The following is a 27,732-nucleotide window of genomic DNA, read 5'->3' as shown; positions in this document are numbered from 1 at the left end:
CCCCCCTCCTGGCTGTGGCTAAACAATGTCTCTGCAATAAGCCTTTCTTTCAGGAATGGTAGTACTGCACAGCATGCAGGAGAACTTCAGTGATGTTTGGAAAGAAAGGGATGAGGTACACTGCTGGCACAAGTAAAGCTGTGAGGGCAGATCATGAGCCATGCTTGGATTGTTCAATTGGTAGAGCACTTTCACATAAAAGGCAAATGTGTATCATTTTCCCCCCTCCCCCCCCCCCACCTCCCCTACCCTAGCTGTAACTAAGCCATGCCTCTGCAATAACCTTTCTTCCAGGAATGGTTGTCCTGCACAGTATGCAGGAGAACTTCTATGATGTTTGGAAGGCAGGGGATCAGGTGCACTGTTTGCACAAGTAAAGCTTTAAGGACAGGATGTGAGCCATGCTTGGGTAGTTCAATCAGTAGAGCACTTCCACACAGAAAGCAGAAGTCTCAGGTTTGAACCTCAGTATGACTTATGGTTTTAATGTGCCAGGAAATTTCTCACCATCAATCAGTTTATAGTACAACGTTGCTGTCTTAACTATCATCACTGTCAACATATCTACTTCTAGATTCTGTTACCAGCTTTTGATTATTGCTCTGCTGTATTTATTTAATCTGCATTCCTGGATAATGAGTAGCTTGTCTTGGACTATGCTTAAAACAGATTTTTAAGCTTTACCTTTCAGTTTTTAACAGATTACTGTGTTGGCGTAAGCTGTCGCCAGCACACCGGTAAAAAGGTTGCAAGAAGATCAATAATAGGTGCTGAATCAAGTGTGCCTATCAGGAGAGAGGCGAAAGACAGACTCGCAAGCAACACACCAGCAATGCCATCTCAACTGCCAGTATTAAGATCGCCGCCGCAGACCGGAGGGCCAGTCCGTCACAGTAAGCCAGCTCGTTCGTAGTAGGAGTCGCAGCCCGTCAGAGTCACAGCCTCTAGCTCAGAGTCTAGCTTAAGATAAGTAGCTTCTTGTTCTGTTGAAAAGGAAACCTGTTAATACATGTGTGCAGTTGTGTTGTAGCAAGAGGACACTGGCCACCAAACAACATCCTCTACTTTGTCTCAACTTTGTATCAACGACAACACAAAAATTACAACCAATTTTTAACAACAAATATTAACGTACGATTCTCATTCCAAATACAGACACTTTAAACCTCAGACATGATCACCACCACCACAACCACCACCCAAGATTGACACCATCTGAACAGGCCTTGGGAGGTCCAACGGCACCAGCTGACTGCCCTGTCATCCTCAGCCAATAGGCGTCACTAGATGCAGATATTGAAGGGCATATAGTCAGCACAATGCTATCCTGGCAGTTATCAGCTTTTGTGACGAGAGCTGCTGATTCTCAATCAACTGCCACCTCAACTGGTTTCACTAGGGCTGAGCGCAACCCATTTGCCAACAATGCTCAGCACACCTAGTCGGTCACTCATCTAAGTGCTAGTTATGCCCAACAGTATTTAACATCAGTGATCTGATGGAACCAGTGTCACCACTGTGGTAAGCCTGTTGGCCACACAAGATTAAAGGTTCCAAAAATTGTCACTCTTTAATTATCACCATTAGGCAATGGTTTTTGAGACAATAAAAGCTACAAGAGAAGGGGGATTGGGAAAATGTGTTTCTGCTAAAGTACTGAAATATAATTAACATGATATAAAGTTCAAAAATAAATCAGCAGATGCTGCTGACTATCAAAGGCTGAAGATTCATCAGTTTTTAGTATAAAATAAAGAGGCAGATGCACATAGAAAAAATAATGTTAAACTGAATGTCATCTTTACCAGCACAAGGCATTTGTCACTGGTACTATTCTGAAATACTAAAATAAATCTAGAAATCAAATGCTAGTTACCTCCCAGTTGAATCTCTTGAATAAGTCTTCAAACATCAGTGCCAGAAGTGAACCAGCTAATTCCAGTCTTTTGTTACCATAATAGTCTGGATCATCAATCAGATTATGATCCACTTCTGCCTGCATGACTCTGCGGACCATCAATGCTGTGTATGTTGCTTTAATTTTGAAGTTGAAATTTTCGACCTGCAGTTGAGAAATTGTTCAATTATTTTCAAAGTCTGCCAAGCAAGCAACTCATACACTCACTCTCAGATTTACAGAATATGCCTACACAATCTTCCTACTTGCAGAAAACTGTACCTATTATAAAAGTAAATGATAAAACTTTGTCAAAGTTGAGTAATGTTAGCATTTAAATGCTATTGCCTCCATTGGAAAAATATATATGCGTCCCTCAGTGCACAGCAAAGTCCATGAATGTCTTACGTATAAAGAAACCATCTTACTACAACCAGTGAAGTTACAAAATCAATTGTTTTTGCTAAGTGTTGTTGATAAGCTAATAGCAGAAAGAATCTTTTTGTTTATGAATTATCAATGAATGGGTGAAACTTACAGTGCTGCATAATGACAGATGCCAATAACAACATAATAGACTCTGCATTAATATGATTATTTGCAGGAACATAATCTATAATTTTCTACACAAATATAGAACACTAGCTGCAATAATTTTTTCAATGCACACAGTTGTAATAACATTTAAGTTGGTTATTCTTATTTTTAGGTGACCTGTTTCTATCTCTTAAGAAATTATCTTCAAGTCTTTCATTTCTTGATGATCATAGGAACCATTAGTGTGGAGCAGATCCATCTGTGCAGTCATGGAGAACACTGCAGTATTCTTTAGATGTGCACAGATGGGCTTGCTGTATGCCAATGGTCTCTATGGTCCCCATGGTCATCAAGGAATGTAAGATCTGAAGATTATCTCTTAGAAGGTTGAAACCAGACATCTAAAAATAAAAACAAACAACTTAAATTCAATTATAATTGTGTATACTGGAATAAGTTACAATATTATACAGATCGCCATTTTTCCTGGAACTATATTCCAAAAAACTTCCCTAGCTGTAATACATAGTGTTCTCCAGGTCAGAATATATCACAAGTTTGACAGCATGACGACCATTCTCTCTATCAGATATATAAAAATGTATATTTTGTTAAATGTATTATGTATACAGTGCATACTAAATTAATTAATGAACGATACAATACAACATTATTATTTAAGTAGAACATGTCAGAATCAAATGTTACTTAACTTGATAAGAAATTTAATTTTTACTGCATCTACACATATTTATATTTCCTTTCTTCAGAGAACTTGCTTATACACTATATTTGTAGTTTTATTGTTCAGACTATAAATGAGCAAATTTTGAGGCTATCCAACTCACGAGCACGTGACTTAGAATTGGCCTTGAGAAAAGCATGATTCCTTTAAGTTAACACCACAATATGAGAAGTTTTGGCCCTGTGCTTTGCTGATGGTCATATTGGAAATTGCAATCTCATTAAACTGAATGGCAATGGAGACAATATTAAAGGTATTCCCAGTATAAATACCGTCTGCCCTTTTTCGTTGCCAGTTGGAAATTAACATGCTTTGCTTGGTGGAATTTGAGTTTGTACTTTCGTAATATGAAAATATGCAGTGTATCGCAATATGAAAATATGCAGCGTACATATTGCTGTGCATCAAAGATCTTCCCAAAACGATTTTTTCCCTATTCCTTGCCAGCTGGGAGGTTCTACATTTGTGTATGTTGGTTCACCAGTCATTTTACTGCAGAATTTGAATTTGCCAAAACTGTGTAATGGCACAACCTCTGCATCAAACAACTGCAGAATAACATCACCGAGGCTGGTATAATTACTGGCAACTGAGGTAGCAGATATTCAGAGCATAGGACATGTGACGTAGTCAGCCAATGGCAACATCACTGTTAAGTAGCGTGAACACATAATTAGGAAAAGTTAATGGTTTAAATTAATGTACATAGTGTAGCTACAAGACATGCTAAGCTTTCACAAATAATATTGATCTTGAAGATTAATAAGCTACAAGAAAAGCTAAGGTTTCACATATAATACTGGTCTTTTTAGCGTTTGTTACACTTTAAGATACATCCCACAAACGTGCCAGTAAAATTTTAAATAATGACATTAATGTCTGCTCTTCTGGGCTCGAAATTATTCTAAGTGATTGTACTCAAAGTGTTAAGTTTGAAATGAGAGTCAAATGCTCTGCGATTTCAGAAATTCATTGTACATTCTCGCACGTATAATTCATCTTGTGTAAAAGCAAATTTCCTTTGAAAATTACGCTTTTCAAAGAACTATAAGCAACATTTTCCTGCGACCTCATTGACATGGGTTCGTTTCAGCAGCTGCGAGAGCGCACCAGAAAACAGGCATTACTGCATGTGGGCAACTATTATGACATAGAAAGCCCATATCTTCGTACACATATAGCATTAAGAGATCTTACATGACATCATAAAAGAAATAGGACATCAGAGGATACTGCAAGAACATAGAAATTTCGTAAACAATAGTAAAATGCATTGTTCGGTCTAAAGGACACATTCGTATGTCCAGATTTACAATGAAGTAGACCCCAACCTGCTATTAAGCTTTCCAGTGCAGTTTTTGGGATGCATATTTTCTTGGAGTACCAGTACTGTGTTGTCTCATGTTTGGTTCTTTATTATGGTATAATGCCATATGTGCCAGAAGATGAAAACGTGCACTTTAAAGTCAGTGAACAGTTGAAACTAGCCAATAGTGAGGAATGAAACAATTTGTTTCTTATAAATTGTCTTCATCTGCAGAAAAGATTAATAAAAGCCAAATTTACTTAGCAAACCAACAAAAACAACTTCGTTGCTGTGCAAGGTGATTAATGCTTGACTGCCAGAAATCTGGAAATTAAATAAAATCTGAAAATGGAAACTAATAACATATTTTAGCCTTCTGTAACTATGTGAATGCATTTTAATTCACTTGATAGCTCCTGGCCACAGAAATCGGGTTTGTTTTCATTTGATGTGTGAACTGTTAACAAAGAGGAAGCAGCAAAACCACTTAACGTAAACATGGGTCACTATCCCCCTCCCCACTACAACCCAGACTGCTTTGCACTTGCGCGAATCTGGCAGCTTGGAGGCGCCGGAAAAATTTTTCTGAGTACCATGATTGCTTATTGCTACTGCTGCAGCCACACTTCAAGGAGTCAGAAGCAGTAGGTACTGCTCAAATCCCACTCAACTGCGCATGTGCATGAGCCCGCTGGCAGCTGCTCAAAATGAACTTAACGTAAACAGTTATGACGTCACACTCACTGTAAGCAGTTTGCTGTTATGAAGTATTCCACAATCTTCATCATAACATTTCACTTTTGGCAATCACTTGTGTGTCTACTGTGTTTTATTGTTGTAAATGGTGCATTTTCTTTGCAACTTAAGTTTTATTTCAGTTTTATTTTCTCGTTTACATTTTATTGCTGTAGTATTATTCTGCAGTAGTGGGATACAGACTAAAACAATGAAAAACTCCCGGAATTCTAAAAAATTCCCGAGTTTTTCCCAGTTTTATTCTGGATAAAAAAATTCCCGGTTGTTCTGGTGCATATACATTAACAAACTCCTCTCTTTCAGTAATGACTTCCTTATTATTACCAGTCTGTGTTTGATATTCTCTCTGCTTCAGCTATCACCAATTATTCTGCTGCACAAATACTAAACTCATCAACTGCTATTATTGGACCACTTCCTGCTCTATTCCCCTCAGCATCACCTGATTTAAATCAATTACATTCCATTACCTTTGTTTTGTTTTTGTTGACATTCATCTTATAGTCTCTTTTCAATACAATAATCATTGTGTTCAATTGCGTTCACAAGTCATTTGCCATTTCTAGCAAAATTATGTAAGCGTCAAACCTCAAAGTTTTTATTTCTTCTATGTAACCTTTAATTCCCTTTCCAAATTTCTCCTCAGTTTCTTTCACAGCTTGCTTAATGTACAAAATGAATAACATCAGGGATAGACTGCAACCCTGCCTCACTCCCTTCTCAACTACTGCTTCCCTTTCATGTCCTTTTCGCTCTTCTAATTGCAGTGTGGTTTCTGTACAAGTTGTAAATAAACTTTTGCTACATGTATTTTATACATGCTACCTTCAAAATTTCAAAGAGGTAGGATTTCCTTTCTTCAACTTATTTTCTACAATAAGAAGCAGGATCAAGTATTGCTTCACATGTTGTACATTTCCACAGAACCCAGGTCGGCTTCTATAAGTATTTCCATTTTTCTGTAAATAATTAATGTCGGTATTTTGGAATCATAACTTATTAAACTGAAGCTTCAATAGTATTCATACCTACCAGCAGCTGCCTTCTTTGGGATTGGAATCAGTACATTCTTTTACCCCATCTTGTACATTCTGCACACCAGGTGAAATCGTTTTGTCATGACTGGCTTTCCCAGAAACCTCAGCAACACTGAGGGAATGTCAGGTACATTGTTTCCATGAAAGTCTTTCATTGCGCTGTTAAACTGTTCTCTAAGTACCATATCTCCCATCTTTATCCATACTTATTTTCTTTCTCACATAACACTATTAACAACTTCCTTTCCTTATATAGATGGCTTATATATTTCTTCCACCTTTCAGCTTTCCGTTCTTTGATTAGTATTGACTTGCCATATGAACTCTTGATATTCAAACAGCTGCTGCTCCTTTCTCCAAGGTTCTCTTTCATCTTCTTTGGGTATTGTATTGTATTTGTATTTTATTTATTTATTTATCCTATGGATCACATATTGTACAAAGTACACATGATATAGGACAAGTCATTTTTCTTAACAAATATGTAGTTTGGAGAAAAAAAATAGGCAATGGACTGCCATTTAAAAAATGTACACAAAATTGTTCATTGATGAATATAGTAACTTCACATACAGAGAAACAAACAATTTACATGGGGAACTAAGAAACATGTAGGCAATGTAGTGCTACTTTAAATTTGACACCTACCTTTCCTGTAGTCATACATGTTTCTACGGCATTGCGTTTGTCCTCTAACCATTCCTGCTTACCCATTCTGCATTTTCTGTCAATCTCATTTCTTGTGCGAGGTCTGTTCAAAAAATTCCAGAACATTCATAATTTCACGCCAATGGTATGTTGGAGCAAAATGAGGTTGGCATCTCTGTACATGCCTGTTTTAATGTGTAATTGCTGGGAGTTTCATTGCTGTATGTCTGTTAGCAATTGACTCAAACGTTGTGTCGCATAGTTTGCGAATTTTGAGATGGCAGAGGAGCAACATGTCTGCATTAAATTTTGCGTGAAACTCAATAAAACCTTTACAGAGACATACGAAATCATGCAGGAAGCTTACGGTGATGAGTACTTAAGCCGTGTTTGATGTTATGAAAGGTTCACACAATTTAAAAATTGATGGACAGAAGTTGTAGATGACCCTCATTCAGGACAACCTCTGATGTCTACTGATGGCACTCACGTCTGAAATGTCAATGAAATTGTGTGTGCCAATCAAAGACTCAATGGCCGAGAAATTGCAGAAGAATGTAACATTCCAGTTGGATCATTTCATGAAATCCTGAGACAGTATCTTGAAATGCATTGTGTTGTCGCCATGTTCATCTCACGACTCATGAGTCACGACCAGAAAGACCTTCACCTCGTGCAAATGACAATGAGATGTTCCTTAAGAGAATTACAACTACTGGTGAGACGTGTGTCTGTGGTTATGATGTTGAGACCGAGGTTCATTCTTCAGAATGGGTCAGGAAAGGTTCTTCAGGACAAAAAAAAAAAAAAAAAGCTCGTCAGGTGAGGTCAAATGTCAAAGCCGTACTGACAGTTTTCTTTGAAACTGAAAAATTAGTTCATCATGAATTTGTGCCACAAGGACAAATTTTTAATTGATGGTAATATCTACACATATTGAGATGCCTGCGAGAAAATGTGAGAAGAAAATGGCCTGAAATGTGGTGAGAAAATTCAGGGCACTTGCATGCGGGTGTGTTACCTCACCGTAACGCACCTACACATTCATACCCATAGTTGCACGACTACTACACAATGAATGACATCACTCAAATCCTCCATACTCTCTAGACTTGAGCCCTGTGGACTTTTTTTATTTCCAAAGCTGAAAACCATGTTGAAAGGACGAAGATTTGCAATGATAGATGAGCTAAAAAAACAACCCTCACAGACAGAACCTTGAGCAATCCAGCAAGAGGCGTACCAAGACTGCTTCCTGAAGTGGAAATGACATTCAGGGCAGTTTATGAATTGTGGAGGAGAGTATTTCAAAGAAGGCCATGCACAATAAATAAAAGGTAAGCGCAGAAAAATTTTGTGGAAAAGTTCCTTAATTTTTTGAACAGATCTCATGTATCTATATTCCCTTGTGAACAATGGGAAATCCAGGATGGATTAACGACAATATATAGTGGAAAAGCTGAGTTGAAAGTAGGGACAACAAAAAAACACACACACAGCCTCTTAACTGCTGAGGTCAGACTGCGAGCAGCAATGCATGATGAGAGAAGCAATTGGGTGGTGAGGTTAAGAAGGAGGCTGCGGCAGGGAGGAGAAGGGATAGCAGTGTAGGATTGGGGGCCATAAAGTGCTGCTTGTGGGAGCATACAGGGACATGGTAGAGAGAGGGTAGGGCAGCTAGGTGCTGTGCAGTCAGAGGTTAGAGGGCAGGGGCAGTGGGGGCGCGGGCATAGTGGAAAAGGAGAGAAGTAAAAAGACCGTGGGTGCGTTGGTGAAACAGAAGGCTGTGTACTGCTGGAATAGGAACCAGGAAGAGGCTAGATGGGTAAGGACAATGACTAATGAAGGTTGATGCCACAAGGGTTATGGGAATGTAGGATACATTGCAGGGAGATTTTCCACCTGCGCTGTTCAGAAAAGCTGGTGTTGGTGGGGAGGATCCAGGTGACACAGACTGTGAAGCCATTGTTGAAATCAAGTACATTGTGTTGGGTGGCATGCTCAGCAACTGGGTGGTCCAGCTATTTCGTGGCCACAGTTTGTCGATGGCCATTCACGCGGACAGACATCTTGTTGGTTGTCATGACAGTGGTTGCAGTTTAGCTTGTAGATCACATGGCTGGTTTCACAGGTGGCCCTGCCTTTGATAGGATAGGTGATGCTTGTGACCGGACTGGAGCAGGTGACGGTGGGATGATGTATGGGACAGGTCTTGCATCAAAGTCTATTACAAGGATATACGCTATGAGGCAAGGGTTTGGGAGCAGGGATTGAGTAGACATGGACAAGGATATTGTGTAGGTTCGGTGGAAGAGGTAGGAAGGATAGTGAGTAGGACATTCCTCATTTCAGGTCATGATGAGATAGAGTCGAAAACCTGGCAGAGAATATGACCCAGTTTCTCCAGTCCTGGGTGGTACTAACTGGAGGGATAAGGCACAGGAAATCTATTTTTGTACAAGGTTGAGTAGGTAGTTCCAGCCTGTGAAGGTCTCTGTGAGATCCTTGGTATATTTTGAGACGGACTGCTCATAACTACAGATGCGATGGCCATGGGTGGATAGGTTGTACGGAAGAGACTTCTTAGTATGGAATGTGTGGCAGCTGTCGAAATGGAGGTATCGCTGGTGATTGGTATGTTTGATATGGACGGAAGTACTGATGTTGCCATCTTCGAAGTGGAGGTCAACATCGAGGAAGGTAGCGTGTTGGGTTGCATAGGACCAAGTGAAGATAATGGGGGAGAAGGTGTTGAGGTTATGGAGCAATGTGGATAGAGTGTCCTCACCCTTGATCCAGATCACAAAGATGTCATCAATCACTCTGAATCAGATGAGGGGTTTGGAGTTGTGGGTGTTTAGGAAGGATTCCTCTAGATGGCCCGTGAATAGGCTGACAAAGGATGGTTCAATGAGAGTGCCCACAGCTGTACCTCAGATCTGTCTCAAGGGCCTCACTGAGGTCTTCACAGACCATAATTACCCTCCCAACCTCGTACAAAAACAGACCGCCCACGCCTTACCTCTCCAGTCACCCACCACCTCCCAAAGTCGCACTATCCAGCTGCAATGGAGCATTTCCCTCATGACTCAGTACCATCCAGGACCGGAGCAACTGGATCACATTCTCTGCCAAGGATTCGACTACCTCTCATTTTGACCTGAAATGTGAAAGGCCTACTCACTATCCTTCCCACCCTTCCCACAGCAGTATTCTGCTGCCCACCACCCTACACAATATCCTCGTCCATCCCTACACAACACCTGCCCCCAACCTCATAGCTCCGATCCCCGTAATAGACCTAGAAGCAAAACCTGTCCCATACATCTTCCCACCATCACGTACTCCAGTCTTGTCACAAGCATAACCTATCCTGTCAAAGGCAGGACTACATGTGAAACCAGTCATGTGTTCTACAAGCTAAGCTGCAACCACAGTGCTGCATTCTTCATGGGTGTGACAACCAACAAGCTGTCTGTCCACATGATGGCCATCCACAAACTGTGGCCAAGAAACAGCTGGACCACCCAATTGTTGATCATGCCACTAATACGACGTTCACTTCATAGACTGCTTGACTGCTTGTGCCATCTGGATCGTTTCCACCAGCAACAGCTTTTCTGAACAGCACAGGTGGAAATTCTTCCTGCAATATATTCTATGTTCCTCTAACCCTACTGGCCTCAACTTTCGTTAGTCATTGTCTTTACCCATCTAGCTCCTTGCCTGTTCCCGTTCCTACATCATATTCCTCTATTCCACGAATGCAACCAGTTGGTGGGAGTAAGGCTGAGGCCAGGGTGGTGGATGGTAAAGTGCTGCTTGTGGCAGGGTACAACGACGAGGTGGAGAGAGGGTACAGAAGCTAGGTGCAGTCTGGAGGTTCTGCTAACCCCCCTTCCCCTCTGTCTAACCTTCAGACTGCACCTAGCTTCTGTACCCTCTCTCCACCTCGTCCTTGTACCCTGCCACAAGCAGCACTTTACCGTCCACCATCCCAGCCTCAGCCTTACTCCCACCAACTGGTTGCTTCTGCCATCATGCACTGCTGCTAACAGTCTGGCCTCAGCAGCCAGAGACTGTCATCATGTGTGCATGTGTGTGTGTGTGTGTGTGTGTGTGTGTGTGTGTGTGTGTGTGTGTGTGTATTTCCAGTGATGGATTTGCTGGTCAAAAGCTTATTTTCTGATAGGCTTTTTGTTGTGCCCATCTGCAACTCAGCATCCTGCTAAATGGTGAATACCAACTATCCTTTTCATAACATTGTATTCCCTTTTGCCTTCTTCATTTCCTGTATTTTTATATTTTCTCTTTTCATCAATTAAACAATGATAATAAAGACTAGTAAACTGTGAACTGCCAAAACATAAAACAGTCATAAATAGAAGGTAACTCTTACTGGTACATGAGCAAGAACTGTTGTAGCCAGCAGGTCACGTGCTTCGTCAATAGGAGTCTTCTTAGGCGCAGGTGAGAAAAACCGTTTCTGTTTCAGTTTTCCTCCAATATATCTACAACAAAAGAAAGGCTACTGTTACATGCAAAACACTGGACCTTAGGAAGTTCTGTCTTACTTGGATGGCATAAAAAATTTCGAAGCTTTTTCACACACACCTTGTCCTTTATACCATACATAAATTGCCAATCATACACTTATCTCGTGTTCTTACAAAAAAAAGGCATAGTATCATTACAATAAGATGTACTTATATCTCTAATAAAAACTTCAAAAACATTAAAAGTGTGATACATAATTACATCATGTACACAGGAATTTTCAAGTCCCTTCCATTTCCAAGATATTTCCACACCAAACAATGGTGATCAATGGTAACAGTAAACCAATAGCCACCATGAGGAAACATATCATCTTTATTAATACTACAATTCAGTGCTGCTCCTAAAAAAAACACACAGTCTATCCACTACAGTAAAAGATTCAGCATCTTTCAGCTTCACTTTATTCTTGGTAATCATAGTCCCTGTAGTAAATGTAACATTATCAATTGCTTTATATACCTTATTTTAACATAAATGTTTCAGTGTCCTAATTTAATTTTCAAAAAACAAAGGAAAGTCTCAAATTATCATATCAGAGGAACAGCAGCAGCAGCAACACACTTCAGACATAAACCAGCACAAATGGAGACTAAGTTGAAACCGAGGTAAGTGCAAGGTTTCAGCCATGTGGTAAGAAACTATGTCTTACAAGCCTGGCAAGAATCTCCTCACAATATGGAAATAAAGAATGAACTCAACAACAGCACGAGAAATTTTCTTGTGATACCACAACACATGTAAGGCCTTATAAACCTTAGGCACACACAATTAAAAACTAAAATAGGAAATGGGCCTCACATAGGACTACATTAGGCAGCTCAGTTGGACATTTCATTGGAAAAGATGATAAGTTCTTCACTGAAAAGGTATTTCAATTACTTCAAACGAAACAAGCAGCTGCAATCAGAAACAGCAGCATTTCATATTATTCACCTGAACCACCATTAAAAAAACCCTACCCCCCCAAAAAACAAATATTTGAAAACTTTTTGCTTTGTGCTGTTGGCTGCAGGTGATATGGAGAGAAGTTATTATTTTGATTTTTAATGATATTGTAATATGCCACTGAATCAATTATGGGGCCAAATGAATAAATGCATTTGAAGAACTTATGAGGAAACCAAATTTACATGAGGTCAATGCCACAACAGAAAAATTACAGTTAAAGTTAGTATGCAATCAAATCAGCAAGTATGGAAAAAATGCAAACAAGATGGACATTCTTATTTAACTATGATTCACAAAGACCATAACTGTTGAACATAACATTGACTCTCAAATCAGAAATTGTGCATATCTATAAGAAAATATACCACAAAAATAGCAACATTACTATTAAACTAACTATGATTCACAAAGACCATAACTGTTGAACATAACATTGACTCTCAAATCAGAAATTGTGCATGTCTATAAGAAAATATACCACAAAAATAGCAACATTACTATTAAACTAAAGTTCAGGGATTCAGTGGCATATTACAATATCATTAAAAATCAAAATAAGAACTTCTCTGCATATCACCTGCAGCCAACAGCACAAAGCAAAAAGTTTTCAAATATTATAAAGATACAAATAAAACTGATTTTTAGCAAAAGATGCTCTAAAAATTGGAAAGTCTGGCTAGACAATTACTCAAACACTTTACTTAAACATATTTACTGCTCAATAACATCAATTTGTGGACCATTTTTAGTGAAACATCATGGGAGAAAGGAGTAGATCAAATATTTCACTCAGATAAACAGTCCAAAATCAGCCTTTCTGTCACATAAGTAGCATGTGCTGAAAGGGGATTCGAACTATGATTTTGGGGTTTTGAAGCCAGTTCTGCACTAAATTTAATAATAATAATAATAATAATAATAAATAATAATATTTATTCAACATCGAATAATCAAATACAATCCCTAGAAATAATACAGTTTCAGGACATCATACAGATTATTCTTCTGAATACGTCAGTTTATAAATTACAAACTAAAGATTTGTTTGTATTAATAAATTTTACATTTTGATGGATTTTACATTTGGTAGTATACAATCACGATATTACAAATATTGTTTATCAACATTATATTAGTTGCAGGTTACTTAAAACTATGAGCTTGACATACTTATGAAGCACTTTTCACACAGATATAATACTTGTCTAGGGAATAAAAAGGGTTTTCAATTAGAATTCTTTTTAGCTGATCTTTTAATTTGTTAGTAGGAAGGGTTGTGAGACTTTTTGGTAGGGCATTGGCAAGCTTCAGCCCAGCATGAAGTGCATTTTTTTCATATGAAGCTGTTCTGTCGCTATTTACATGGTATCTGAACTTTTGCCTTGTATCATACTGGTGCAGGTCACAGTTGAAATTCGGATTTATTGTTTTCACAAGCAATATAACTTTCAATATGTATACACCTATAATGGTAAGCACACCTAATTTTGGGAACAGATTCCAACATGATTCTCGAGGTTTGGCACCACAAATAATTCTGATAATTTTTTTCTGTAGTATTAATAATGTACTTAGGTTGGCTTGAGTTGTTGCACCCCATATTTCTACAGCATAGTTTAAGTTTGATGAGAATAGGGCATGATAAGCAGTTTTTAGAACACACATGTCCTTACAATATTTGCTAATCATATTTATAGCAAACACATTCTTCTACAGCTTACATGCTAAGGAATCAATATGCATGTCCCATTTGAGGCTGTCCTGGATTGTAATTCCCAAGAACTTTGTCCATTTTTCCTTTTTTACAATGCCATTTCCTATGGATAATTTCATGTCAAATTCTACTTGTTTCCTTGTGTTAAATTCCATCATTGCAGTCTTTGAAGCACTTACATTTAGATGGCTTTAATTAAAATACTTGACTATTTCATTAGTTACACTGTTGCACTGTACCTCCAGACTCTCATAGTCTTTGTGTTTACACACTATTGATGTGTCATCTGCATACAATATTTTTGTACAATTAGGAGAACAATACTGTATATCATTAACATAAATCAAGAAAAGAAGGGATCCCAAGACAGAACCTTGAGGCACTCCATATTTGATATCAGTAATTTTAGATTTGTAAGAACCACTGTTTGTTTTAAGCAAGACAAATTGTTTTCTATTGCTCATATACGATTTTATTAGCTCATAGCCAGTTCCTCTGATACCCAGGTTCCACAGCTTGTCAAGTAATATGGTGGTGTTGACCCAATCAAAAGCTTTTTCTAGATCAAGGAACACTCCAGTTACATACTCCTTGTTCTCTATGGCAGTTATTATTTTGTCTATTAATTGTGCTGGTGCTACTGATGTTGACTTGTTTTTCATAAAGCCATTCTGATTTTCAAATATTAAATTGTGTTGACTCAGAAATGTCATTAGTCTAGTATAAATAACTTTCTCAGCTTCCTTAGAAAATACAGGTAAGATTGAGATGGGGCAGTAGTTTTCAATTTTAGATTTATCACCTTTCTTGTGAATCGGGGTTACTTGTGCTGTCTTTAGACTATCTGGGAAACAACCTGATGCAATTACATCATTTACTGCTGTGGCCATGGCATCAGATATGTTGTCTATGCATCTTTTCAGTGTACTGATAGACAATCCATCACAGCCTGCTGATTTTGTATTTTTTAATGACATTACTATGTTTTTGACTTGAAGTGTGTATATCTGAAATCTCTGTTGAGTTTCTCTGTGTATTTCATTCTCTTCCAATAAGAATATCAGCCAGCACATTCACAAGAGATTTTAAATAAAAAAAGTACAGCACAGTAAGCATAAATATGATTATTACCTGAGAGCCTGTGTCTGCGTAAAAACATTTGCTTTGTGGCATTCCTCAAGAGAAGGGGCTATTCGTTGCATCATTCTCTCCTCAGTTCCAATCATTTGTACAATTTCTTGGTCACTCTCTACCCCCATAGCCTTGAAAACTACAGCAATAGGAACATCCTGAAACAAATTTGAAACATACCTCTTGATCAACAAAATACTTCACTGCATAGCAAAAACACTTCACACTTATGCCCATACACTAAAAGAATCTTTGAGATTCATGAAACATTAGGCAATAAAAGATACACAATCAGTACAGTCACAGGTGACATACTGATTTATGGTATACCAAAAAACTGGCCATGGGTGGCACTAGATGTGATGTCAGCCCCAATAGTGGCATAAAGAGTATAAATACGAAGTATGATGTCCACACTTGGCAATAAAGAAACTGCTATGGCTCCTCACATTGTAGATCAGACAGCCCAGTACAACTTGAGGCAACATCTCCCAAAGTTGGAGTCAGCAATGAATGCTCTATAGTGGCATCATTAGCGCTGAAATCCCTTTGATTAATGTGTCCAATACATATTCAATTTGATTTTAGCCCCGGGTGTGGGCTGACTAGAAGTATAGTATCATGTTGCATGTACTTAAACACCAGGCCAGTGCTGTGTTTGGTATTATCATCTGTCAAGCATAACACAGGTCCCAATGCATCACAAAAAGGATTCACATAAGTCAAGATGTCATCACTAAAAACTACAGCCACCAATACACCTGACATGAAACTGCACAAAATAACAAAGACACCACCATATTTGGCCACACACACACATATATATATATTAGGCCAGCCTCGGTGGCCTGAGACAGTGGTTTGCGTGTGTGTGTGTGTGTGTGTGTGTGTGTGTGTGTGTGTGTATCAGAGTGAGAGTGAGAGAGAGAGAGAGAGAGAGAGAGAGAGAGAGAGAGAGAGAGAGCCCATCCGCCCCCACTCGAAAATGTGGGTGTTTTCTACTTTACAAGAAGGCCTTTTGGTCGAAAGATTAAATGTATAACAGTCTTTTTGTTGTGACTGTCTGCAACTCAGTGTCTCCTCTATATCGTGAGTAGCAATCTATCCTCTTCATAACACTGTCATTATTCCATCCTGGACTTTCCAATGTTTGATTTCATCAGGCTAAAATACCACTTATTCACGCACATGACTCTAATCAACTGTTTCTTAGTCCATTTCATGATAAGCAAGATTGACATAGCCATACAGCGCCTTTCATGGATGAGGAATACATTTAACAGGTCACCAAACACACAGAATGACATCTCAGTGCCAGCAACACAGGCTAATCGAAGATTCTCCAACCAAGACTCATGCTTTGATGGCTGGACTTTGTTGCAGCAATTGGCTGAGTTTGTCCACACCATCATTGAATGTTTCTTCTCTCCTGACATCACCTGCACAATTATGAAAAAAAAAAAAAAAACTATGCATCACGTTCAACGCAAAACCCCCCTTGTTATAACAGGCTGGTCTCTAATCTGTCAGCGATTTGGCTATGTGTACTGTCATCAGCATGTTATTCACTCTACCATTCCAATTCATTTTAAATTGAAAATTGTGTGCCAAACACAAACAATTCACAGTCAGGGCGATTCTACCCCAAAACCTATGCCCATACAGACTTGGATAAGCAATTGTGCCATGTATGTCACCTGCTTTCATGTTTCTATTGCAATTGAGTATGTACACTGTACAGTCTTGCCATGGCATGCTGTTTTTTTTTTTCCCCTCCCATGGTTCTTTGATAGTCACTTAACATATAGACATGAGCATAAATGTACAAAATAAAAACGAAGATTGCACATAAATCAATACAATATATATTTTGTGGGAATTCTGAATAGCAAAATTAAATATTCCTTAAAGCCAAATTATACACGCAGTGTGAGATACCTTAGAGCCAATCATATCACAGAACCAACTCATTCTGAACAGACTAAAAACACCAATACTTCCTCACTGGAGTATATTAAAAAAAAGGTTCCATTATTTAAACCCCAAACCTAGCTTAAAATATGAAATTTCTGCATAACCTAAAGGTAGCTGAGAGTACCATGTCAAACCATATATTTTATTGTCCTTCATCTTCATGACAGCCCAGAAGTATTTACATTGCCAGTTCTTTATCTACTAATGCACATTACTTCCAGTGATAATGCAGAAATAAAATAAAAATGCCACATTCACAAGATAACTTCACACTATACTCCAAAAAGCCTATCTTTCCTTTTCTAGCATGTCCATAGATTTCTAAGTGTGGCTTGGGAATAACCAATTCAAAACGAGGAACTAATAAGATTTCCAGCTGTAGGACAACAACATAAGAATTTTGGACATACATTGAAATATAAATTGCAACAATATTGTGAAAAGAAAAGTAGCTACTCACCATATAGCGGACATGCTGAGTTGCAGATAGGCACAACAAAAAGACTGGCCACTAAGGCCTTTGTCAGAATTAGACAGCACAGCAAACACACACGTACTTACTCATGATAATGCAACTCATACACACATGCCTGCAGTCTTGGGCAACTGAGGCCACACTGCGAGCAACAGCATCCTCCTCCTTACCCCCACCCAGATGCCACTCCCATCATGCACCGGTGCTGCTGCTCACAGTGTGGCCTCAGTTGCCTGAGACTGCAGTTGTGTGTGTGTGTGTGTGTGTGTGTGTGTGTGTGTGTGTGTGAGAGAGAGAGAGAGAGAGAGAGAGAGAGAGAGAGAGAGAGAGAGAGAGAGAGAGTTGCGTTTTCGTGAATGTGTATGTGTGTGTTGACCGTCTAACTCTGACAAAGGTCTTACTGGCCAGTCTTTTTGTTGTGCCTATCTGCGACTCAGCATCTCCACTATATGGTGAGTAGCAACTTTCCTTTTCACAATACTGTTACACTCCCTCCTGGATTCTCCATTGTTTGAAATATACATTGAAATGATCTTCAACAAATAACATGCCTTAAGAATAAGAATTAAGTGTTACTGAGTGACAAGATGTGGGAAACCCTTGATCAACTTCCCATTCATACATAAAAGTGGAATAAAACACCAGGCCATATAACTAAGCAAGTTTTGCATTTATTGTGTTTTAAATCTTCACTCAGCTATCAGAGGGGTCACTTAGTGGAAATAATGAGAAGTATGAGGGTTGTTTGAAATGTTCTTGGAATGGAATAGAAAAAAAGTATTTACATCACTGAAACTTTTTTTATTTTTCAATGTAGTCCCCTTGTAGATTAATGCACTTGATCCAGTGATATTCCAGTGCCTTGATCCCATCTCGAAAATGAGTTTCCTCCAGGCCTGAAAAATAGTTGTCAACTCTGGCTATAAATTCTTCGTTTGAAGTGAATCTTTCCACCAAGAAAATTTTTCAGTTTTGGGAAGAGATGGATGTCTGACGGAACCATGCCAGATGAATAAGGCGGGTGTGGCAACAATTTATACCTTAGTTTATGTGATTTTGCCATGGTAACAGCACATGTGTGTGGGCTCACACTGTCTTGATGGAGGATGACTTTCTTCTTTGGTAAACCTGGCCTTTTTTCGTGTATCTTTCATTGCAATTTGTTCATGGAGGGTAGCGTAGTATACTCCAATTATTGTTTGCCCAGTGGGGAGATAATCTCCAAACAGAACCCCTTCGCATCCCAGAACCCTGATGCTATGACCTTTCCCACCGAGGGAATTGCTTTGCTTTCTTTGATGGTGGAGAATCAGCATGTTTACACTGACTGTTATTTTGTCTCTAGGGTATAGTAGTGCACCCAAGTTTCATCTGTGGTCACAAACCGGCGCAAAAACTCTTGTTCGTTTCTCCTAAAACGGGCCAAACATTGTTCCCATATGCCCGTTCTCACGCCTTTTTGATCCAGCGTCAAAGAGTTGTGGCGTCCATCTTGCAGACAATTTTTTTCATTTCTAATTAAAATGTGATATACCCTTTCAGATGACATCTGGCAAGCATGAGCAATTTCACGCACTTTCAATTGGCAATCCTCCATGACCATTTTGTGCACTTTTGCAATGATTTCTGGAGTTGTGACGCATCTTGGCCGACCACTGCGCAGATCATCATCTAAGCCCTCCTGACCAAATTTAAATTCATTTGTCCACTTGGCAACAGTTTAATATGAAAGAGCAGAGTCCCCCAGTGTATTCTGGAAATCGGCATGAACGTCCTTTGCTTTCATACATTTCTTTACGAAGTACTTAATCACTGCTCAAATCTCGATTTCTTTCCATCTTCGCAAATCATAACACAGGAACAACAACAGAGCCACGTCAGTGCCACAGCTCTCTTCCAAGAGCACTTACATGGCATGTGTTTACAGGCAAGAGTCCAATGAATATCACATCAACAACTAGTTGCGCTAGTGCTGACCTCCCGTGGTGATTCTGAGAACGTTTCAAACCACCCTTGTAATTGCAAGTGGGCATTTTAAGACTGATTTCATCCAGATAGTTCTGACTGAGACCATTTTCAGTTGCTGATGTCTAGCTGTAGTTTGATCTCCACAGTGACATTCCCAACAAGAATAGGACATAGTGCAACAGCAGCTGATAATTTATTTCTAAACCTGTTTTCCTTTAAAATGGTTTCCCACACCATGGTGATCTAATTGTAGCAACAAAGTATCATAATCCATTAGATTGCGCTAAGAACTGGAAACCATCACTTCAAAAAATCGCCGGCCGCTGGTGGCCGAGCGGTTCTGGCGCTACAGTCTGGAACCGCGCGACCGCTACGGTCGCAGGTTCGAATCCTGCCTCGGGCATGGATGTGTGTGTTGTCCTTAGGTTAGTTAGGTTTAAGTAGTTCTAAGTTCTAGGGGACTTATGACCTCAGCAGTTGGGTCCCATAGTGCTCAGAGCCATTTGAACTTCAAAAAATCATAAACACAGTCTCAGTTACACTACTTAGAGAGAATGTACAGGAAGAACAATGGGAAGTAGTTTACCAAGAACACGCAATAGACAATACATTTAATTCCTTCCAATAAATATTCTTACTGCACTGAATAAAGCTACGCATTATAATGGGACACCGACCATTACATTGAAACCTGAGAGAAATATTGCAAATATCTATTGATATACATAAACATGGACTGTGTGTGTGTGTGTGTGTGTGTGTGTTTTCTCCACATCTCCACCTCCACAGCTGGACTGATTTTAACCTGACATCCGGGCTGCACTGTATGACTGGTGTGTTGTGTGGATAGTATCGGAATGCTTTCCAGGGTGTGTACAAGCCAATGGGCACAGCTGAGCAGGGGGGGGGGGGGGGGCAAGAAGGATATGGATAAGCAGGAGGACAAAGTGTGAAGTGGGCAGAGAAAAGGGGAAGGAGGAGATGAACAGAGAGTGGGAGTAGGAGATGGACAGAGAGAGGTGGAGAGGAAACAGGCAGGCAAACAAGAACGGAAGGGGGAGGGGGAGGGGGGGGAGGAGGAGGAGGAGGAGATGTAAAGCGGTAAGGGGTGGAGGAAATAGACAGAGAGGGAGAGGAGGACATAGACAGAGAGAGGGAGGAAGGAGGAGATGTAAAGTGTAGGAGGGGTAGAAGACAGACGGAGAGAAGGAAGGAGGAGATATAAAGAGGTAGGGGGAGGAGGAGGAGGAGGAGGAGGAGGAGGAGGACTGAGAAATGTGAGGGAAGGAGGAGATGTAAATAGGTATGGGGGGAGGAGATGGACAAAGAGAGGAGGAGGAGATGGGGGGGGGAGGAGGAGGAGGAGGAGGAGGAGGAGGAGGAGGAGGAGGAGGAGGAGATTAGTGTTTAATGTCCCATCAACAACGATATCATTTGAGATGGAGCACAGGCTTGGATTAGGGAAGGATGAAGAAGAAAAGTGGCCTTGCCCTTTTGAAGGAAGTATCCCGGAATTTGCCTTCAGCAATTTAGGAAAATCACGTGAAACCTAAATCAGGATGACTGGACATGGGTTCAAACCGTTATCCTCCTGAATGTGAGTCCAGTGTGCAAACCCTGTGCTACTCTGGTCGGTGATGAGATGGAAAGAGAGGAAGGAAGGAAAAAATTTACCATATGCATATGCCGTTAGGCAAATGATATCCAGCTCCCTGATAACACTAGCAGCATGAGAGATGATGATCTGACACTCTGACATTTATTCATTCATTCATTCATTCACACATCCCACATAGTGTTCTGTAAATCAGGGTAAGGGTGGAGGGGAGGGAAGTCAGCACTGCCTTGTGGAGTGTGAGCACTGCCTTGTGGAGTGTGCAGGGACTAGGTGAAGCCAAACAAGGCAGCCAGGTGCAGCATCATGAGGCTGTGGATGGGGGAAGGGGGGGGGGAGGGAGCAGAAAAAGAGAGGAGTAGAGAAGGGCAAAAGACTTGTGGGGTCATTGGCAGAGAATGGTGCACAATGAGAGTGAGGGGAACGTGAGTTGGGAAGAGGTGATAGGACAGAGGGCGGAAACTGCTGGGTGGAGGATGAGAGGACATTAGGTTACTGTGGGTTGAGGCCTGGATGATTTTGGGAGTGGAGAATGTGTTGTAAGGAAAACTCCCAACTACAGAGTTCAGAAAAGCTGATGGTAGAGGGGAGGATCTAGATGTTGCAGGTTGTGAAGCAGCCATTGAAATCTAGGATATTGCATTTCACTGCATTTTGTGAACAAGGTGGTTCACTTTGCTCTTCACCACAGTTTGGCAGTGGCCATTCATCCTGACAGGTAGTCACACCAACATAAAAAGCTGTGCAACGATTGCAGCAGAGCTGGTATGTGACATGGCTGCTTTCACAGGTGGCCCAGCCTCTGATGTGGTAGCATAAGCCTGTGGTAGGACTGTCAGCGAGAGCGCACCGCTAGTTCCTGCTACTAATAAGGTAAGTACACTGTTCGCTTGTTACATATTTTTACGAGCTTCAAACAGGAGCGACTGCTGTATGGGATAGGAACTGTGACTGTTGTGTAGAGGTCGAGCAGAGCTGGCGACCCTTTGTTCACAGCTTCAGGCTGCGTTGGCTTCCGTCACACAGCTGGAGGCTGCTGCCAAGGGGCGTCACTGGGGGCGATGCGAGGGACGTTGAGCACGTCCCACGTGTCCTCCGATCGGTCCACTGCTGTGACCTCCCCAGGTACTGCCTGCACTGAGGTTGACCCCTCACCCGTGGTCGAGTGGGAGATCATTCCAACATCTGGCAGGCAGCAAAAAACTTTCTGAGGGGCCGATCGTAGGGTCTCCCCGGTTTGTTTGACGAACAGGTTTCGGGTGTTATCTGTGGCTGACGACGTCTCTGAGCCAGATGCAGTCATCCACCCTGTTCCAGAGGAAGCTTCTTGGCCCGCAAGGTATGGGCATTCACAGAGTGTGGGTTTGCTGGTAGTTGGAAGCACCAACATTAGGCGCGTAATGGGGCCCCTTAGGAACATGGCTTCCAAGGAGGGGAAGGAAGTCAGTGTGCACTCCGTGTGCATTCTGGGGGGAGTCATTCCGGATGTGGAAAGGGTGCTTCTGGATGCCATGAAAAGTACAAGGTGCAGCCAACTGCAGTTGGTGGCTCATGTCGGTACCAATGGCGTGTGTCGCTTTGGATCAGAGCAGATTCTGTCTGGCTTCTGGCGGCTTGCGGAAATGGTAAAGACTGCCAGTCTTGCTTCTGAGATTAAGGTGGAGCTCACCATCTGCAGCATCGTCAATAGAACCGACTGTGGTCCTTTGGTGCAGAGCCGAGTGGAGGGTCTGAATCAGAGGATCAGGCAGTTCTGTGACTGTATAGGCTGCAGATTCCTTGACTTGCACCACTGGGTGGTGGGTTTCCGGGTTCCACTTAATAGGTCAGGAGTCCACTACACACAGGAGGTGGCTACACAGATAGTGGGGGCTGTGTGGAAGGGACTGGGTGGTTTTTCAGGTTAGAGGGTCTCAGGAAACCAAAGAAGGGGTGTCAGTCTAAAAGGGGGCAGGTAAAACACAGTAAGATAGTTGTAGAAATGATTGGTATTGTAGTTGTAAATTGTCATAGCTGCATTGGGAAAGAACCAGAGCTCCAAGCCCTAATAGAAAGCACTGAAGCTCAAATAGTTGTAGGTACAGAGAGCTGGCTAAAGCTGGAAATAAGTCCAGCCGAAATTTTTGTAAACCATCTAACAGTGTTCAGAAAGGATAGATTAAACACAGTTGGTGGTGGAGTATTTATTGGTGTTAGAGGTAGTTTGCCTTGTAGCGAAATTGAAGTAGATAGTTCACGTGAAATAGTATGGGTAGAGTTTATACATGACAATCAGACTAAACTATTAATTGGATCGTTTTACCGACCTCCCGACTCAGAAGACATAGTTGCTGAACAGTTCAAAGGAAACTTGAGTCTCATAAAATTATAGTCGGTGGTGACTTCAATCTACCCTCGATATGCTGGAAAAATTTACGTTTAAAGCCAACAGCAGGCATAAAACATCATCCAAAATTGTACTGAATGCTTTCTCAGAAAATTATTGTGAAAATAATTTTGAAAATAATTAGTTCATGAGCCCACTCGAAGCATAAATGGTTGCGAAAGCTTACTTGACCTTTTAGCAACAAATAATCCTGGACAAATAGTGATTGTTGTGATGAATACAGGGATTAGCAACCACAAGGCAGTTGCTGCTACACTGCATACTGTAACACCTACAACAATCAAAAAGAAACGCAAAGTATATCTACTTAAAAAAGCTGATAGAAATGCTCGTAACACCTTTTTAAGATAAGTCTTCTCTTCTTCCAATCTGATCAAGAAAGTGTAGAAAAGTTGTAGAATGTTTTCAAAGAGATAGTATCAACAGCAATTTAGAGATACATACCACGTAAATTAATAAGTGATGGTACTGATCCTTCATGGAACACAAAACGGGTCAGATCGTTGTTGCAGAAGCAACTAAAAAGGCATGCCAAATTTAAAAGAACACAAAATCCCCAAGACTGGCAAAGTTTTACAGAAGTTTGAAACACAGCGCGTACTTCAATGCGAGATGCTTTTAATAATTTCCACAACGAAATTCTGTCTCGAACCCAAAGAGATTCTGGTCGTACATAAAGCACACCAGTGGCAAGACGCAAACAATATCTTCACTGCGCGATAACAACGGGGAAGTCACTGATGACACTGCCACTAAAGCAAAATTATTAAACACGGTTTTCCGAAACTCCTTCACCAAAGAAGTCAAAGTAAATATTCCTGAATTCCAATCAAGAACAACTGCCAAGCTGACAAACATAAAAGTAGATATCCTCGGTGTAACAAAGCAGCTTAAATCACTTAATAAAGGTCCAGATTGTAGAACTGTCAGGTTCCTCTCGGAGTAGACTGATAAAATAGCTTCATATTTATCAATTATATACAACCACTCGCTCACAGAAAGATCCATACCTAAAGACTGGAAAATTGCTCAAGTCACAACAACACCCAAAAAGGGAAGTAGGAGTAATCCGCTGAATACAGGCCTATATCACTAACGTCGATTTGCAATAGGGTTTTAGAACATATACTGTATTCGAACATTATGAAGTACCTCAAAGAAAACAATTTATTGACATATAGTCAGCACGTATTCAGAAAATATTGTTCTTGTGAAACACAACTAGCTCTTTATACTCATGAAGTAATAAGTGCTATTGACAGGGGGTGTCAAATTGATTCCACATTTTTAGATTTCCAGAAGGCTTTCAACACTATTCCTCACAAGCATCTTCTAACCAAACTGCGTGCCTACGGAGTATCGCCTCAGTTGTGTGACTGGATTCATGATTTCCTGTCAGAAAGGTCACAGTTCGTAGTAATAGATGGAAAGTCGTCGAGTAAAACAGAAGTAATATCCGGTGTTCCCCAAGGAAGTGTTATAGGCCCTCTATTGTTCCTGATCTATATTAACGACATAACAATCTGAGTAGCCGTCTTAGATTGTTTGCAGATGATTCTGTCATTTACAGTCTTTTAAAGTCATCAGATGATCAAAACGGCTTGCAAAATGATTTAGATAAGATATCTGTATGGTGTGAAAAGTGGCAATTGACACTGAATAAAGAAAAGGTGAAGTTATTTACATGAGTACTAAAAGAAATCAGCTAAATTTTGATTACAGGATAAGTCACACAAATCTGAGAGCTGTAAATTCAACTAAATACTTAGGGATTACAATTACAAATAACCTAAATTGAAATGATCAGATAGATAATATTGTGGGTAGAGCAAACCAAAGACTGTGATTCATTGGCAGAACACTTAGAAGGTGCAACAGGTCTACCAAAGAGACTGCTTACACTACGCTTGTCCACCCTATTCTGGAGAATTGCTGTATGGTGTGGGATCTGCATTAGGTGGGACTGACGGATGACATCAAAAAAGTACAAAGAAGGGCAGCTCATCTTGTATTATCGCAAAATAGGGGAGATAGTGTCACAGACATGATATGTGAATTGGAGTGGCAATCATTAAAACAAAAGCGTTTTTTGTTGGGACGGGATCTTCTCATGAAATTTCAGTCACCAGTTTTCTCCTCCGATTGCGAAAACATTCTGTTGGCACCCACCTACATAGGGAGAAATGATCATCATGATAAAATGAGAGAAATCAGGGCTTGCACATAAAAATTTAAGTGCTCGTTTTGCCTGAGTGCCGTTTGAGAGTGGAACAGCAGAGACAGAGCATGAAGATGGTTCATTGAACCCTCAGCCAGGCACTTTATTGTGAATAGCAGACTAATCATGTAGATGTAGATGTAGAAAAGGAAGTGCTGTGTGGGTGTACTGGGCAGGTCTTTCACTGGTCATTAACCAACACCTCCAACTCATTGTCCAAAATCTATACTCTCATATCAAAGACACCAATTATTTCCTTCACCCGCTCTCAGTTATCCACACCTCTTCACCTCATGGATCCCAGTTGGTTCCCAATCTTTACTATTGATCTCACTGTCAATGGGATGTTAGATCCTAATCTACACATGTTTATTCTGAGATTGTTAGTGTCTTCCACCAAGTTACAATGAAGTAAAATATGGGATGAAATTCAAATTGAAAACTGTCCAGAGTTTTGTATTTCATAATTCCTGTGATATGATAGCGCTATTATTGTTTACTGGATGTGAAATCTCCAAATTGAAAATTAATCCTAACAGTTAAGCCTAACCTACAGAGAATGTGTGCTGCATCAAACAAAAGAAGCAGAAAAAATAAAGTAACATTTTTTTTGTAGATATACCAGAAAAAGAGAGAAATGGAGTTTGTGATAAAGTCAACATGGTATTCATTACCAATCAAAACCTTATTGTTTCCTATAATTCTCCACCTATATTTTTCTGTCCTACTCAGCATACGCAGAAACACATTTTAAGATTATTTGCATTTATGGTAACAAGAAGACCAAAGGAACGGAGTCCGGTGGTAAATGACAGCGGACATTACGAGGTGAATTAATAATCAATTCAAGTCCACAGCATAGCCAAGTTGCCTAAGGATATACCACAATCCAGGGAAAAGTTCAAATCACAAAATGGTAATGGCGTCTATGTAAGACTTGAGAGTGGCCGCAATTGCCAGACAGTGATATATTAGTAAACAGTTGTCAGAGGGTGACGCCATTTCACGGGTTTGCCAAAGCAGCTGCTCCCCCATGCAGGCACGAGCCATGGGTGTCACCTGGAGCTTGAGTATCTCCGATGTGTTCTCTCCATCAATACTCAGGCTAGACTGAGAATCTGAGACACCTTCACTTCAGATATAGCATGGCATATTAAACTCTAAAAACTGTTTCATCTGATCATGTACATGCAATTGAGAGTAATCATCAGTGAGATATATCCTTGAAAGCTATTGGCCCCAAGTCAATGCAGCCTACAATTCCTCCTGTTGAGGAAGTGAATACAAATTAACATTTGCTTAAGTGTTAATGGTAAACTAAGAATCACCACAAATGTGAAGTGATCCATTAGGTTTCTGAACCACAGCCATGGGCATAGCTCATTGGCTAGGCGATACTGGTGACAGAACACCAACATTATGCAACCTACCTACTTCTCACACATAGTAAAAGGCAGCGGACAAGCCCTAAAAACACTTAGGTACTGCTGAACACTTTAAGGAAATATGGGCCTGGGACACTGTTGCACAACCTAATGTGTGTGTAAACAGCTGCTTAAATTGTGAACACAATGCATAAAGTTCTGTGAATAGGATCACAGGTGAAACCAAATTAACCTGGTCGGGAATTTGAAAATCAAAAAACGCAAAAGCATCTAACCAAAAATGTTAGTTGTTGTCTCCAAGAGTTAATTGCAATCAACATTAGCTGCCAAGCGATGTTTTTGTACTCACAAGGAGAGATTCCCTGCGGTGTGATCGACTTTTTGTATCTATCTATATGGTAATGTAGGTAAAGATCGTTTGTATCATACACT

General features: G+C 40.3%; 1 protein-coding gene across 1 annotated transcript in view; it reads right to left on the bottom strand.

The window, feature by feature from the left end:
- The window catches only part of LOC126203496 (DNA-directed RNA polymerase III subunit RPC2), a 185,825-nt gene that overhangs the window by 89,636 nt on the left and 68,457 nt on the right, over nt 1–27,732 (bottom strand). The window contains exons 6-8 of the mRNA XM_049937825.1: nt 15,280–15,437; nt 11,326–11,437; nt 1,877–2,062 (exon numbers count right to left, since the gene is read on the bottom strand). Of these exons, the coding sequence (XP_049793782.1) occupies nt 1,877–2,062; nt 11,326–11,437; nt 15,280–15,437 (456 nt within the window). The remainder of the gene's footprint in view (nt 1–1,876; nt 2,063–11,325; nt 11,438–15,279; nt 15,438–27,732) is intronic.

The sequence above is a fragment of the Schistocerca nitens genome, chromosome 9 (assembly GCF_023898315.1).
Source record: "Schistocerca nitens isolate TAMUIC-IGC-003100 chromosome 9, iqSchNite1.1, whole genome shotgun sequence".
NCBI lineage: Eukaryota > Metazoa > Arthropoda > Insecta > Orthoptera > Acrididae > Schistocerca > Schistocerca nitens.
The sequence above is the reverse complement of the archived record's forward strand: the minus strand, read 5'-3'. Positions and strand labels throughout refer to the sequence as shown.